This window comes from Coloeus monedula (assembly GCF_965178545.1).
Source record: "Coloeus monedula genome assembly, chromosome: 1".
In the NCBI taxonomy this organism is placed as follows: Eukaryota; Metazoa; Chordata; class Aves; order Passeriformes; family Corvidae; genus Coloeus; species Coloeus monedula.
In genome coordinates this window covers 160,074,398-160,088,553 of record NC_138781.1, presented here as the reverse complement: position 1 = coordinate 160,088,553, position 14,156 = coordinate 160,074,398, and the positions used below count along the sequence as shown (strand labels likewise).

At 52.5% G+C, this 14,156-nt stretch overlaps 1 protein-coding gene across 3 annotated transcripts in view; it reads right to left on the bottom strand.

Annotated features, from left to right (window-relative positions):
- Positions 1-14,156, bottom strand: part of HSF1 (heat shock transcription factor 1) — a 79,724-nt gene that overhangs the window by 23,185 nt on the left and 42,383 nt on the right. For all 3 annotated transcript variants that reach the window (XM_082284769.1, XM_082284770.1, XM_082284771.1), the window contains 2 exons: positions 6,570-6,666; positions 4,291-4,427 (listed from right to left, as the gene is read on the bottom strand). In XM_082284769.1, the coding sequence (XP_082140895.1) occupies positions 4,291-4,427; positions 6,570-6,666 (234 nt within the window). The remainder of the gene's footprint in view (positions 1-4,290; positions 4,428-6,569; positions 6,667-14,156) is intronic.

The following is a 14,156-nucleotide window of genomic DNA, read 5'->3' as shown; positions in this document are numbered from 1 at the left end:
GTTTTTTAGGGAATTTTCAGGGGTACTTTTAGGGAATTTTCAGGGGGTTTTTAGGGAATTTTCAGGGTTTTTTAGGGAATTTTTCGGGGCTGGAGAGGGCCTTGGCATAAAGGCTGCAGGGGCAGGAGCCAGGGAACGGCTTCCCCATGGAATTTCGGGATCTCGGGAAGCCATTCCTGCCCTCCAGGGAATTCCCAGAGAATCCCTGGAACAATCCCGGCACAGCGGGAGCTGCCGGGATGATCCCGGAGCCCCTTCCCACCCCAAATCATCCTGGAATTCCATGAAAAAAAAAAGGCTGAGGAGAAGCAGTTCCCGAATATTCCGGAGCCCCGTTCCATCCCCATCCCACCTTTCCCGGCCACCTCGGAGCATTCCCAAGATCCAGAGGCTCCCGAGCTCTTTTCCAGGGAATTCTCCATGGGATAAAACCCCAATTCCAGAGGGACAAATCCCAACCTCTGGAATGGGAACTGGGACTGAATCCAACCCCCCCTGAGCCATTTTCCAGGGAATTCTCAATCCCAACCTCTGGAATGGGAACTGGACTAAATCCACCCCCACTTTGAGATCTTTTCCAGGGAATTTTCAATGGGATAAAGCCCCAATTCCAGAGGGACAAATCCCAACCTCTGGAATGGGAATTGGGCTGAATCCACTCCCATCCCTGAGCTCTTTTCCAGGGAATTCTCCATGGGATAAAACCCCAATTCCAGAGGGACAAATCCCAGCTGATTTCTCCCTCCCTGAGCCGTTTTCCAGGGAATTCTCAATCCCAACCTCTGGAATGGGAACTGGACTGAATCCAACCCCCATCCCGAGCTCTTTTCCAGGGAATTCTCCATGGGATAAAACCCCAATTCCAGAGGGACAAATCCCAACCTCTGGAATGGGAACTGGGACTGAATCCAACCCCCCCTGAGCCGTTTTCCAGGGAATTCTCAATCCCAGCCTCTGGAATGGGAACTGGACTAAATCCACCCCCACTTTGAGATCTTTTCCAGGGAATTTTCAATGGGATAAAGCCCCAATTCCAGACGGACAAATCCCAACCTCTGGAATGGGAACTGCACTGAATCCACTCCCATCCCTGAGCTCTTTTCCAGGGAATTCTCGATGGGATAAAGACCCAATTCCAGAGGGACAAATCCCAGCTGATTTCTCCCTCCCTGAGCCGTTTTCCAGGGAATTCTCAATCCCAACCTCTGGAATGGGAACTGGACTGAATCCAACCCCCATCCCGAGCCCTTTCCAGGGAATTTCCAATGGGATAAAACCCCAATTCCAGAGGGACAAATCCCAACCTCTGGAATGGGAACTGGGACTGAATCCAACCCCCCCTGAGCCGTTTTCCAGGGAATTCTCAATCCCAACCTCTGGAATGGGAACTGGACTGAATCCAACCCCACTTTGAGATCTTTTCCAGGGAATTTTCAATGGGATAAAGCCCCAATTCCAGAGGGACAAATCCCAACCTCTGGAATGGGAACTGGGACTGAGTTCTCCCCCTCCCTGAGCTCTTTTCCAGGGAATTCTCCATGGGATAAAACCCCAATTCCAGAGGGACAAATCCCAGCTGATTTCTCCCTCCCTGAGCCGTTTTCCAGGGAATTCTCAATCCCAGCCTCTGGAATGGGAACTGGACTAAATCCATCCCCACTTTGAGATCTTTTCCAGGGAATTTCCAATGGGATAAAGACCCAATTCCAGAGGGACAAATCCCAACCTCTGGAATGGGAACTGGGACTGAATCCAACCCCCCCTGAGCCGTTTTCCAGGGAATTCTCAATCCCAACATCTGGAATGGGAACTGGACTAAATCCACCCCCACTTTGAGATCTTTTCCAGGGAATTTTCAATGGGATAAAGCCCCAATTCCAGAGGGACAAATCCCAACCTCTGGAATGGGAATTGGGCTGAATCCACTCCCATCCCTGAGCTCTTTTCCAGGGAATTCTCCATGGGATAAAACCCCAATTCCAGAGGGACAAATCCCAGCTGATTTCTCCCTCCCTGAGCCGTTTTCCAGGGAATTCTCAATCCCAACCTCTGGAATGGGAACTGGACTGAATCCAACCCCCATCCCGAGCTCTTTTCCAGGGAATTCTCCATGGGATAAAACCCCAATTCCAGAGGGACAAATCCCAACCTCTGGAATGGGAACTGGGACTGAATCCAACCCCCCCTGAGCCGTTTTCCAGGGAATTCTCAATCCCAGCCTCTGGAATGGGAACTGGACTAAATCCACCCCCACTTTGAGATCTTTTCCAGGGAATTTTCAATGGGATAAAGCCCCAATTCCAGACGGACAAATCCCAACCTCTGGAATGGGAACTGCACTGAATCCACTCCCATCCCTGAGCTCTTTTCCAGGGAATTCTCGATGGGATAAAGACCCAATTCCAGAGGGACAAATCCCAACCTCTGGAATGGGAACTGGGGCTGAGTTCTCCCCCTCCCTGAGCTGTTTTCCAGGGAATTCTCCATGGGATAAAGACCCAATTCCAGAGGGACAAATCCCAGCTGATTTCTCCCTCCCTGAGCCGTTTTCCAGGGAATTCTCAATCCCAACCTCTGGAATGGGAACTGGACTGAATCCAACCCCCATCCCGAGCTCTTTTCCAGGGAATTCTCAATGGGATAAAGCCCCAATTCCAGAGGGACAAATCCCAACCTCTGGAATGGGAACTGGACTAAATCCACCCCCACTTTGAGATCTTTTCCAGGGAATTTTCAATGGGATAAAGCCCCAATTCCAGAGGGACAAATCCCAACCTCTGGAATGGGAACTGGGACTGAATCCAACCCTCCCTGAGCCGTTTTCCAGGGAATTCTCAATCCCAACCTCTGGAATGGGAACTGGACTAAATCCACCCCCACTTTGAGATCTTTTCCAGGGAATTTTCAATGGGATAAAACCCCAATTCCAGAGGGACAAATCCCAACCTCTGGAATGGGAATTGGGCTGAATCCACTCCCATCCCTGAGCTCTTTTCCAGGGAATTCTCCATGGGATAAAACCCCAATTCCAGAGGGACAAATCCCAGCTGATTTCTCCCTCCCTGAGCCGTTTTCCAGGGAATTCTCAATCCCAACCTCTGGAATGGGAACTGGACTGAATCCAACCCCCATCCCGAGCTCTTTTCCAGGGAATTCTCAATGGGATAAAACCCCAATTCCAGAGGGACAAATCCCAACCTCTGGAATGGGAACTGGGACTGAATCCACCCCCACTTTGAGATCTTTTCCAGGGAATTTTCAATGGGATAAAGCCCCAATTCCAGAGGGACAAATCCCAACCTCTGGAATGGGAACTGGGACTGAGTTCTCCCCCTCCCTGAGCTCTTTTCCAGGGAATTCTCCATGGGATAAAACCCCAATTCCAGAGGGACAAATCCCAGCTGATTTCTCCCTCCCTGAGCCGTTTTCCAGGGAATTCTCAATCCCAGCCTCTGGAATGGGAACTGGACTAAATCCATCCCCACTTTGAGATCTTTTCCAGGGAATTTCCAATGGGATAAAACCCCAATTCCAGAGGAACAAATCCCAACCTCTGGAATGGGAACTGGGACTGAATCCAACCCCCCCTGAGCCGTTTTCCAGGGAATTCTCAATCCCAACCTCTGGAATGGGAACTGGACTAAATCCACCCCCACTTTGAGATCTTTTCCAGGGAATTTTCCATGGGATAAAGCCCCAATTCCAGAGGGACAAATCCCAACCTCTGGAATGGGAACTGGGGCTGAGTTCTCCCCCTCCCTGAGCTCTTTTCCAGGGAATTCTCGATGGGATAAAGACCCAATTCCAGAGGGACAAATCCCAGCTGATTTCTCCCTCCCTGAGCCGTTTTCCAGGGAATTCTCAATCCCAACCTCTGGAATGGGAACTGGACTAAATCCACCCCCACTTTGAGATCTTTTCCAGGGAATTTCCAATGGGATAAAGCCCCAATTCCAGAGGGACAAATCCCAACCTCTGGAATGGGAACTGGGGCTGAGTTCTCCCCTCCCTGAGCTCTTTTCCAGGGAATTTTCAATGGGATAAAGCCCCAATTCCAGAGGGACAAATCCCAACCTCTGGAATGGGAACTGGGGCTGAGTTCTCCCCTCCCTGAGCTCTTTTCCAGGGAATTCTCCATGGGATAAAGACCCAATTCCAGAGGGACAAATCCCAACTGAGCCGTTTTCCAGGGAATTCCTGCCGGGATAAGCCCGTGATTCCAGGCTTTGGCCGCCTGGCTCTGGCGGAAAAGGAGCTTTCCCAGGGAATTTTTTGGGATGCGATTCCCACCTCCCATCCAGGCTCCCGCCGGGAGAGGCCTCGGGGCTGGATGGGGGCAGCTCGGTCACGTCCGAGATGATGGGGCCGGAATTGGCGCCGGAATCCGGGGAATACAGAGCGGAGCCGCCGAAGGCCGGGGACGGAGCCTGGAATGGGAAAGGCGGGATCAGGGCTGGGATCCCGGAATTCCTGGGAAAAGCAGGGTTGGGACACCGGAAATCCTCAGGGGAAAAGGTGGGGAAGAGTCCCAGAATTCCCAGGAAAAAAGGTGGGGAAGAATCCCAAAATTCCAAGGAGAAAAGTGGAGCAGGACCCCAGAATTCCCAGGAAAAAGGTGGGGAGGAGTTCCAAAATTCCAAGGGAAAAGGTGGAGCAGGAGCCCAAAATTCCCAGAAAAAAAGTGGGGAGGAGCTGCAAAATTCGCAGGAAAAAAGGTGGGGAAGAGTTCCAAAATTCCAAGGGAAAAGGTGGAGTGGGAGCCCCAAAATTCCAAGGAGAAAGGAGGGGTAGATCCCAAAATTCCCAAGGGAAAAGGTGGAGCGGGAGCCCCAAAATTGCCAGAAAAAAGGTGGGGAAGAATCCCAAAATACCAAGGAGAAAAGTGGAGCAGGACCCCAGAATTCCCAGGAAAAAGGTGGGGAAGAGTCCCAAAACTCCAAGGGAAAAGGTGGAGCAGGAGCCCAAAATTCCCAGAAAAAAGGTGGGGTGGGACCCCGAAATTCCCAGAAAAAAGGTGGGGAAGAATCCCAAAACTCCAAGGGAAAAGGTGGAGCGGGACCCCAAAATTCCAAGGAGAAAGGAGGGGTAGATCCCAAAATTCCCAAGGGAAAAGGTGGAACGGGAGCCCCAAAATTCCCAGAAAAAAGGTGGGGAAGAATCCCAAAATTCCAAGGAGAAAAGTGGAGCGGGAGCCCGAAATTCCCAGAAAAAAGGTGGGGAGGAGCCCCAAAATTCCCAGAAAAAAAGGTGGGGAAGAATCCCAAAATTCCAAGGAGAAAAGTGGAGCAGGAACCCGAAATTCCCAGAAAAAAGGTGGGGTGGGACCCCGAAATTCCAAGGAGAAAGGAGGGGTAGATCCCAAAATTCCCAAGGGAAAAGGTGGGGAAGAGTCCACCACTCCCAGTCCTTTTTCCCATCCCATTCCCACCAATCCCATTCCCACCAATCCCATTCCTCATCCCATTCCCAATAAATCCCAGCTCCCATCCCATTCCCACCAATCCCATTCCCACCATTCCCATTCCCACCATTCCCATTCCCGCCGCTCCCATTCCCACCATTCCCATTCCCACCATTCCCATTCCAACCATTCCCATCCCCCATTCCCATTCCCACCAATCCCATTCCCACAAATTCCTGTCCCCGTTCCCATTCCCACCGATCCAACCCCTCATTCCCATTCCCACCATTCCAACCCCTCATTCCCATTCCCACCATTCCCATTCCCACCGTTCCCATTCCCACCGTTCCCATTCCCACCATTCCCATTCCCACCAATCCCTGTCCTTGTTCCCATTCCCACCAATCCCATCCCTCATTCCCATTCCCACCATTCCCATTCCCACCATTCCCATTCCCACCATTCCCATTCCCACCAATCCCATTCCCACCAATCCCATCCCTCATTCCCATTCCCACCAATCCCATTCCCACCCATCCCATTCCCACCAAATCCCATCCCTCATTCCCATTCCCACCGTTCCCATTCCCACCATTCCCGTTCCCACCATTCCCATTCCCACCAAATCCCATCCCTCATTCCCATTCCCACCGTTCCCATTCCCACCATTCCCATTCCCACTGATCCCATTCCCACCATTCCCATCCCCCATTCCCATTCCCCCCATTCCCATCCCCACCAATCCCATTCCAACCAATCCCATTCCCACCGATCCAACCCCCCATTCCCATTCCCACTGATCCCATTCCCACCATTCCCATTCCAACCAATCCCATTCCAACCAATCCCATTCCCACCGATCCCATTCCCACCATTCCCATTCCAACCAATCCCATTCCAACCAATCCCATTCCCACCGATCCCACCCCCCATTCCCATTCCCACTGATCCCATTCCCACCATTCCCATTCCAACCAATCCCATTCCCACCATTCCCATTCCCACCATTCCCACCCCCCATTCCCATTCCCACTGATCCCACCCCCCATTCCCATTCCCGCCGCTCCCATTCCCGCCGCTCCCATTCCCGCCGCTCCCATTCCCACCAAATCCCAGCCCTCCTCCCCACCCCCTCCGTCCCCATTCCCGCTTTTCCCGCCCGGCTCACGGCGTAGGGGGAGTTCCCGTGCACGTGTTCCAGGGAATATTGCCGGCTGTACTTGGGCATGGAATGCGCGGAGCCGCCGTCGTTCAGCATCAGCGGGCTGCCCGTTCCCGGGAAATGCCGGGAAAAAAAACCCCGGGAACAAGCCCGGAGTCAGCGCCGGGAATGCATCCCGCACATCCCAGAGAATCCATCCCGCACATCCCAGAAAATCCATCCCAGAGAATCCATCCCGCAGAATCCATCCCGCACATCCCAGAGAATCCATCCCACAGAATCCATCCCGCACATCCCAGAGAATCCATCCCGCACATCCCACAGAATCCATCCCGCAGAATCCATCCCAGAGAATCCATCCCAGAGAATCCATCCCAGAGAATCCATCCCGCAGAATCCATCCCAGAGAATCCATCCCGCAGAATCCATCCCGCAGAATCCATCCCGCAGAATCCATCCCACAGAATCCATCCCGCAGAATCCATCCCAGAGAATCCATCCCAGAGAATCCATCCCACAGAATCCATCCCGCAGATCCCAGAAAATCCATCCCGCACATCCCACAGAATCCATCCCGGAGAATCCATCCCGGAGAATCCATCCCGGAGAATCCATCCCACAGAATCCATCCCACAGAATCCATCCCAGAGAATCCATCCCACAGAATCCATCCCGCAGAATCCATCCCACAGAATCCATCCCAGAGAATCCATCCCACAGAATCCATCCCGCAGAATCCATCCCAGAGAATCCATCCCAGAGAATCCATCCCGCAGAATCCATCCCAGAGAATCCATCCCGCAGAATCCATCCCGCAGAATCCATCCCGCAGAATCCATCCCAGAGAATCCATCCCACAGAATCCATCCCACAGAATCCATCCCACAGAATCCATCCCGCAGAATCCATCCCAGAGAATCCATCCCAGAGAATCCATCCCACAGAATCCATCCCGCAGAATCCATCCCAGAGAATCCATCCCAGAGAATCCATCCCGCAGAATCCATCCCGCAGAATCCATCCCAGAGAATCCATCCCAGAGAATCCATCCCAGAGAATCCATCCCACAGAATCCATCCCGCAGAATCCATCCCAGAGAATCCATCCCACAGAATCCATCCCGCAGAATCCATCCCACAGAATCCATCCCAGAGAATCCATCCCACAGAATCCATCCCGCAGAATCCATCCCGCAGAATCCATCCCAGAGAATCCATCCCGCAGAATCCATCCCGCAGAATCCATCCCGCAGAATCCATCCCAGAGAATCCATCCCAGAGAATCCATCCCACAGAATCCATCCCAGAGAATCCATCCCACAGAATCCATCCCACAGAATCCATCCCAGAGAATCCATCCCACAGAATCCATCCCCCAGAATCCATCCCACAGAATCCATCCCGCACATCCCACAGAATCCATCCCGCAGAATCCATCCCACAGAATCCATCCCACAGAATCCATCCCACAGAATCCATCCCACAGAATCCATCCCAGAGAATCCATCCCGCAGAATCCATCCCGCAGAATCCATCCCAGAGAATCCATCCCACAGAATCCATCCCGCAGAATCCATCCCACAGAATCCATCCCACAGAATCCATCCCAGAGAATCCATCCCAGAGAATCCATCCCAGAGAATCCATCCCACAGAATCCATCCCACAGAATCCATCCCACAGAATCCATCCCACAGAATCCATCCCACAGAATCCATCCCAGAGAATCCATCCCACAGAATCCATCCCAGAGAATCCATCCCACAGAATCCATCCCGCAGAATCCATCCCAGAGAATCCATCCCAGAGAATCCATCCCAGAGAATCCATCCCGCAGAATCCATCCCACAGAATCCATCCCGCAGAATCCATCCCGCAGAATCCATCCCACAGAATCCATCCCAGAGAATCCATCCCGGAGAATCCATCCCAGAGAATCCATCCCAGAGAATCCATCCCGGAGAATCCATCCCGGAGAATCCATCCCACAGAATCCATCCCACAGAATCCATCCCAGAGAATCCATCCCGCAGAATCCATCCCGCAGAATCCATCCCGCAGAATCCATCCCGCAGAATCCATCCCAGAGAATCCATCCCAGAGAATCCATCCCGCAGAATCCATCCCACAGAATCCATCCCAGAGAATCCATCCCACAGAATCCATCCCAGAGAATCCATCCCGGAGAATCCATCCCAGAGAATCCATCCCAGAGAATCCATCCCGGAGAATCCATCCCACAGAATCCATCCCACAGAATCCATCCCGCAGAATCCATCCCAGAGAATCCATCCCAGAGAATCCATCCCAGAGAATCCATCCCGCAGAATCCATCCCACAGAATCCATCCCGCAGAATCCATCCCGCAGAATCCATCCCACAGAATCCATCCCAGAGAATCCATCCCGGAGAATCCATCCCAGAGAATCCATCCCAGAGAATCCATCCCGGAGAATCCATCCCACAGAATCCATCCCACAGAATCCATCCCAGAGAATCCATCCCACAGAATCCATCCCGCAGAATCCATCCCACAGAATCCATCCCGCAGAATCCATCCCAGAGAATCCATCCCAGAGAATCCATCCCACAGAATCCATCCCAGAGAATCCATCCCGGAGAATCCATCCCAGAGAATCCATCCCAGAGAATCCATCCCGGAGAATCCATCCCAGAGAATCCATCCCGCAGAATCCATCCCGCAGAATCCATCCCAGAGAATCCATCCCAGAGAATCCATCCCACAGAATCCATCCCGCAGAATCCATCCCACAGAATCCATCCCACAGAATCCATCCCAGAGAATCCATCCCACAGAATCCATCCCGCACATCCCACAGAACCCATCCCAGAGAATCCATCCCACAGAATCCATCCCAGAGAATCCATCCCACAGAATCCATCCCAGAGAATCCATCCCGCAGAATCCATCCCAGAGAATCCATCCCACAGAATCCATCCCACAGAATCCATCCCGCAGAATCCATCCCGCAGAATCCATCCCAGAGAATCCATCCCACAGAATCCATCCCACAGAATCCATCCCAGAGAATCCATCCCAGAGAATCCATCCCGCAGAATCCATCCCACAGAATCCATCCCAGAGAATCCATCCCACAGAATCCATCCCAGAGAATCCATCCCGCAGAATCCATCCCGCAGAATCCATCCCGCAGAATCCATCCCAGAGAATCCATCCCAGAGAATCCATCCCACAGAATCCATCCCACAGAATCCATCCCGCAGAATCCATCCCAGAGAATCCATCCCAGAGAATCCATCCCACAGAATCCATCCCGCAGAATCCATCCCACAGAATCCATCCCACAGAATCCATCCCACAGAATCCATCCCACAGAATCCATCCCAGAGAATCCATCCCACAGAATCCATCCCAGAGAATCCATCCCACAGAATCCATCCCACAGAATCCATCCCGCAGAATCCATCCCGCAGAATCCATCCCGCAGAATCCATCCCACAGAATCCATCCCGCAGAATCCATCCCAGAGAATCCATCCCGCAGAATCCATCCCAGAGAATCCATCCCGCAGAATCCATCCCAGAGAATCCATCCCGCAGAATCCATCCCAGAGAATCCATCCCGCAGAATCCATCCCACAGAATCCATCCCGCAGAATCCATCCCACAGAATCCATCCCACAGAATCCATCCCGCAGAATCCATCCCAGAGAATCCATCCCAGAGAATCCATCCCACAGAATCCATCCCGCAGAATCCATCCCGCAGAATCCATCCCAGAGAATCCATCCCGCAGAATCCATCCCAGAGAATCCATCCCAGAGAATCCATCCCACAGAATCCATCCCACAGAATCCATCCCAGAGAATCCATCCCACAGAATCCATCCCGCAGAATCCATCCCACAGAATCCATCCCAGAGAATCCATCCCAGAGAATCCATCCCACAGAATCCATCCCACAGAATCCATCCCGCAGAATCCATCCCAGAGAATCCATCCCAGAGAATCCATCCCAGAGAATCCATCCCACAGAATCCATCCCGGAGAATCCATCCCAGAGAATCCATCCCACAGAATCCATCCCGCAGAATCCATCCCAGAGAATCCATCCCGCAGAATCCATCCCAGAGAATCCATCCCGGAGAATCCATCCCACAGAATCCATCCCACAGAATCCATCCCGCAGAATCCATCCCACAGAATCCATCCCAGAGAATCCATCCCAGAGAATCCATCCCGGAGAATCCATCCCAGAGAATCCATCCCGCAGAATCCATCCCGCAGAATCCATCCCACAGAATCCATCCCGCAGAATCCATCCCACAGAATCCATCCCGCAGAATCCATCCCGCAGAATCCATCCCACAGAATCCATCCCACAGAATCCATCCCAGAGAATCCATCCCGCAGAATCCATCCCAGAGAATCCATCCCGCAGAATCCATCCCAGAGAATCCATCCCGCAGAATCCATCCCAGAGAATCCATCCCGCAGAATCCATCCCAGAGAATCCATCCCGCAGAATCCATCCCACAGAATCCATCCCGCAGAATCCATCCCAGAGAATCCATCCCAGAGAATCCATCCCACAGAATCCATCCCAGAGAATCCATCCCACAGAATCCATCCCGCAGAATCCATCCCACAGAATCCATCCCACAGAATCCATCCCACAGAATCCATCCCAGAGAATCCATCCCGCAGAATCCATCCCAGAGAATCCATCCCGCAGAATCCATCCCACAGAATCCATCCCACAGAATCCATCCCAGAGAATCCATCCCACAGAATCCATCCCGCAGAATCCATCCCACAGAATCCATCCCACAGAATCCATCCCAGAGAATCCATCCCGCAGAATCCATCCCAGAGAATCCATCCCGCAGAATCCATCCCAGAGAATCCATCCCGCAGAATCCATCCCGCAGAATCCATCCCACAGAATCCATCCCGCAGAATCCATCCCAGAGAATCCATCCCACAGAATCCATCCCGCAGAATCCATCCCGCAGAATCCATCCCAGAGAATCCATCCCAGAGAATCCATCCCACAGAATCCATCCCGCAGAATCCATCCCGCAGAATCCATCCCAGAGAATCCATCCCGCAGAATCCATCCCACAGAATCCATCCCGCAGAATCCATCCCAGAGAATCCATCCCGCAGAATCCATCCCGCACATCCCACAGAATCCATCCCAGAGAATCCATCCCAGAGAATCCATCCCACAGAATCCATCCCAGAGAATCCATCCCGCAGAATCCATCCCAGAGAATCCATCCCGCAGAATCCATCCCAGAGAATCCATCCCACAGAATCCATCCCGCAGAATCCATCCCAGAGAATCCATCCCAGAGAATCCATCCCGCAGAATCCATCCCGCACATCCCACAGAATCCATCCCAGAGAATCCATCCCAGAGAATCCATCCCACAGAATCCATCCCAGAGAATCCATCCCGCAGAATCCATCCCACAGAATCCATCCCGCAGAATCCATCCCAGAGAATCCATCCCGCAGAATCCATCCCGCACATCCCACAGAATCCATCCCAGAGAATCCATCCCAGAGAATCCATCCCACAGAATCCATCCCACAGAATCCATCCCGCAGAATCCATCCCAGAGAATCCATCCCGCAGAATCCATCCCAGAGAATCCATCCCGCAGAATCCATCCCAGAGAATCCATCCCACAGAATCCATCCCGCAGAATCCATCCCACAGAATCCATCCCGCAGAATCCATCCCAGAGAATCCATCCCACAGAATCCATCCCGCAGAATCCATCCCAGAGAATCCATCCCACAGAATCCATCCCGCAGAATCCATCCCAGAGAATCCATCCCAGAGAATCCATCCCGCAGAATCCATCCCAGAGAATCCATCCCACAGAATCCATCCCGCAGAATCCATCCCAGAGAATCCATCCCGCAGAATCCATCCCGCAGAATCCATCCCACAGAATCCATCCCAGAGAATCCATCCCACAGAATCCATCCCACAGAATCCATCCCACAGAATCCATCCCAGAGAATCCATCCCAGAGAATCCATCCCGCAGAATCCATCCCAGAGAATCCATCCCAGAGAATCCATCCCACAGAATCCATCCCACAGAATCCATCCCAGAGAATCCATCCCGCAGAATCCATCCCACAGAATCCATCCCGCAGAATCCATCCCAGAGAATCCATCCCACAGAATCCATCCCAGAGAATCCATCCCACAGAATCCATCCCGCAGAATCCATCCCAGAGAATCCATCCCAGAGAATCCATCCCGCAGAATCCATCCCAGAGAATCCATCCCACAGAATCCATCCCGCAGAATCCATCCCAGAGAATCCATCCCGCAGAATCCATCCCGCAGAATCCATCCCACAGAATCCATCCCAGAGAATCCATCCCACAGAATCCATCCCAGAGAATCCATCCCAGAGAATCCATCCCAGAGAATCCATCCCAGAGAATCCATCCCGCAGAATCCATCCCAGAGAATCCATCCCGCAGAATCCATCCCAGAGAATCCATCCCGCAGAATCCATCCCAGAGAATCCATCCCGCAGAATCCATCCCACAGAATCCATCCCGCAGAATCCATCCCAGAGAATCCATCCCACAGAATCCATCCCAGAGAATCCATCCCACAGAATCCATCCCGCAGAATCCATCCCACAGAATCCATCCCAGAGAATCCATCCCGCAGAATCCATCCCAGAGAATCCATCCCGCAGAATCCATCCCACAGAATCCATCCCACAGAATCCATCCCAGAGAATCCATCCCACAGAATCCATCCCGCAGAATCCATCCCACAGAATCCATCCCACAGAATCCATCCCAGAGAATCCATCCCGCAGAATCCATCCCAGAGAATCCATCCCGCAGAATCCATCCCAGAGAATCCATCCCGCAGAATCCATCCCAGAGAATCCATCCCGCAGAATCCATCCCACAGAATCCATCCCGCAGAATCCATCCCAGAGAATCCATCCCACAGAATCCATCCCGCAGAATCCATCCCACAGAATCCATCCCACAGAATCCATCCCGCAGAATCCATCCCAGAGAATCCATCCCAGAGAATCCATCCCACAGAATCCATCCCGCAGAATCCATCCCGCAGAATCCATCCCAGAGAATCCATCCCGCAGAATCCATCCCACAGAATCCATCCCGCAGAATCCATCCCAGAGAATCCATCCCGCAGAATCCATCCCGCACATCCCACAGAATCCATCCCAGAGAATCCATCCCAGAGAATCCATCCCACAGAATCCATCCCAGAGAATCCATCCCGCAGAATCCATCCCAGAGAATCCATCCCGCAGAATCCATCCCAGAGAATCCATCCCACAGAATCCATCCCGCAGAATCCATCCCAGAGAATCCATCCCAGAGAATCCATCCCGCAGAATCCATCCCGCACATCCCACAGAATCCATCCCAGAGAATCCATCCCAGAGAATCCATCCCACAGAATCCATCCCAGAGAATCCATCCCGCAGAATCCATCCCACAGAATCCATCCCGCAGAATCCATCCCAGAGAATCCATCCCGCAGAATCCATCCCGCACATCCCACAGAATCCATCCCAGAGAATCCATCCCA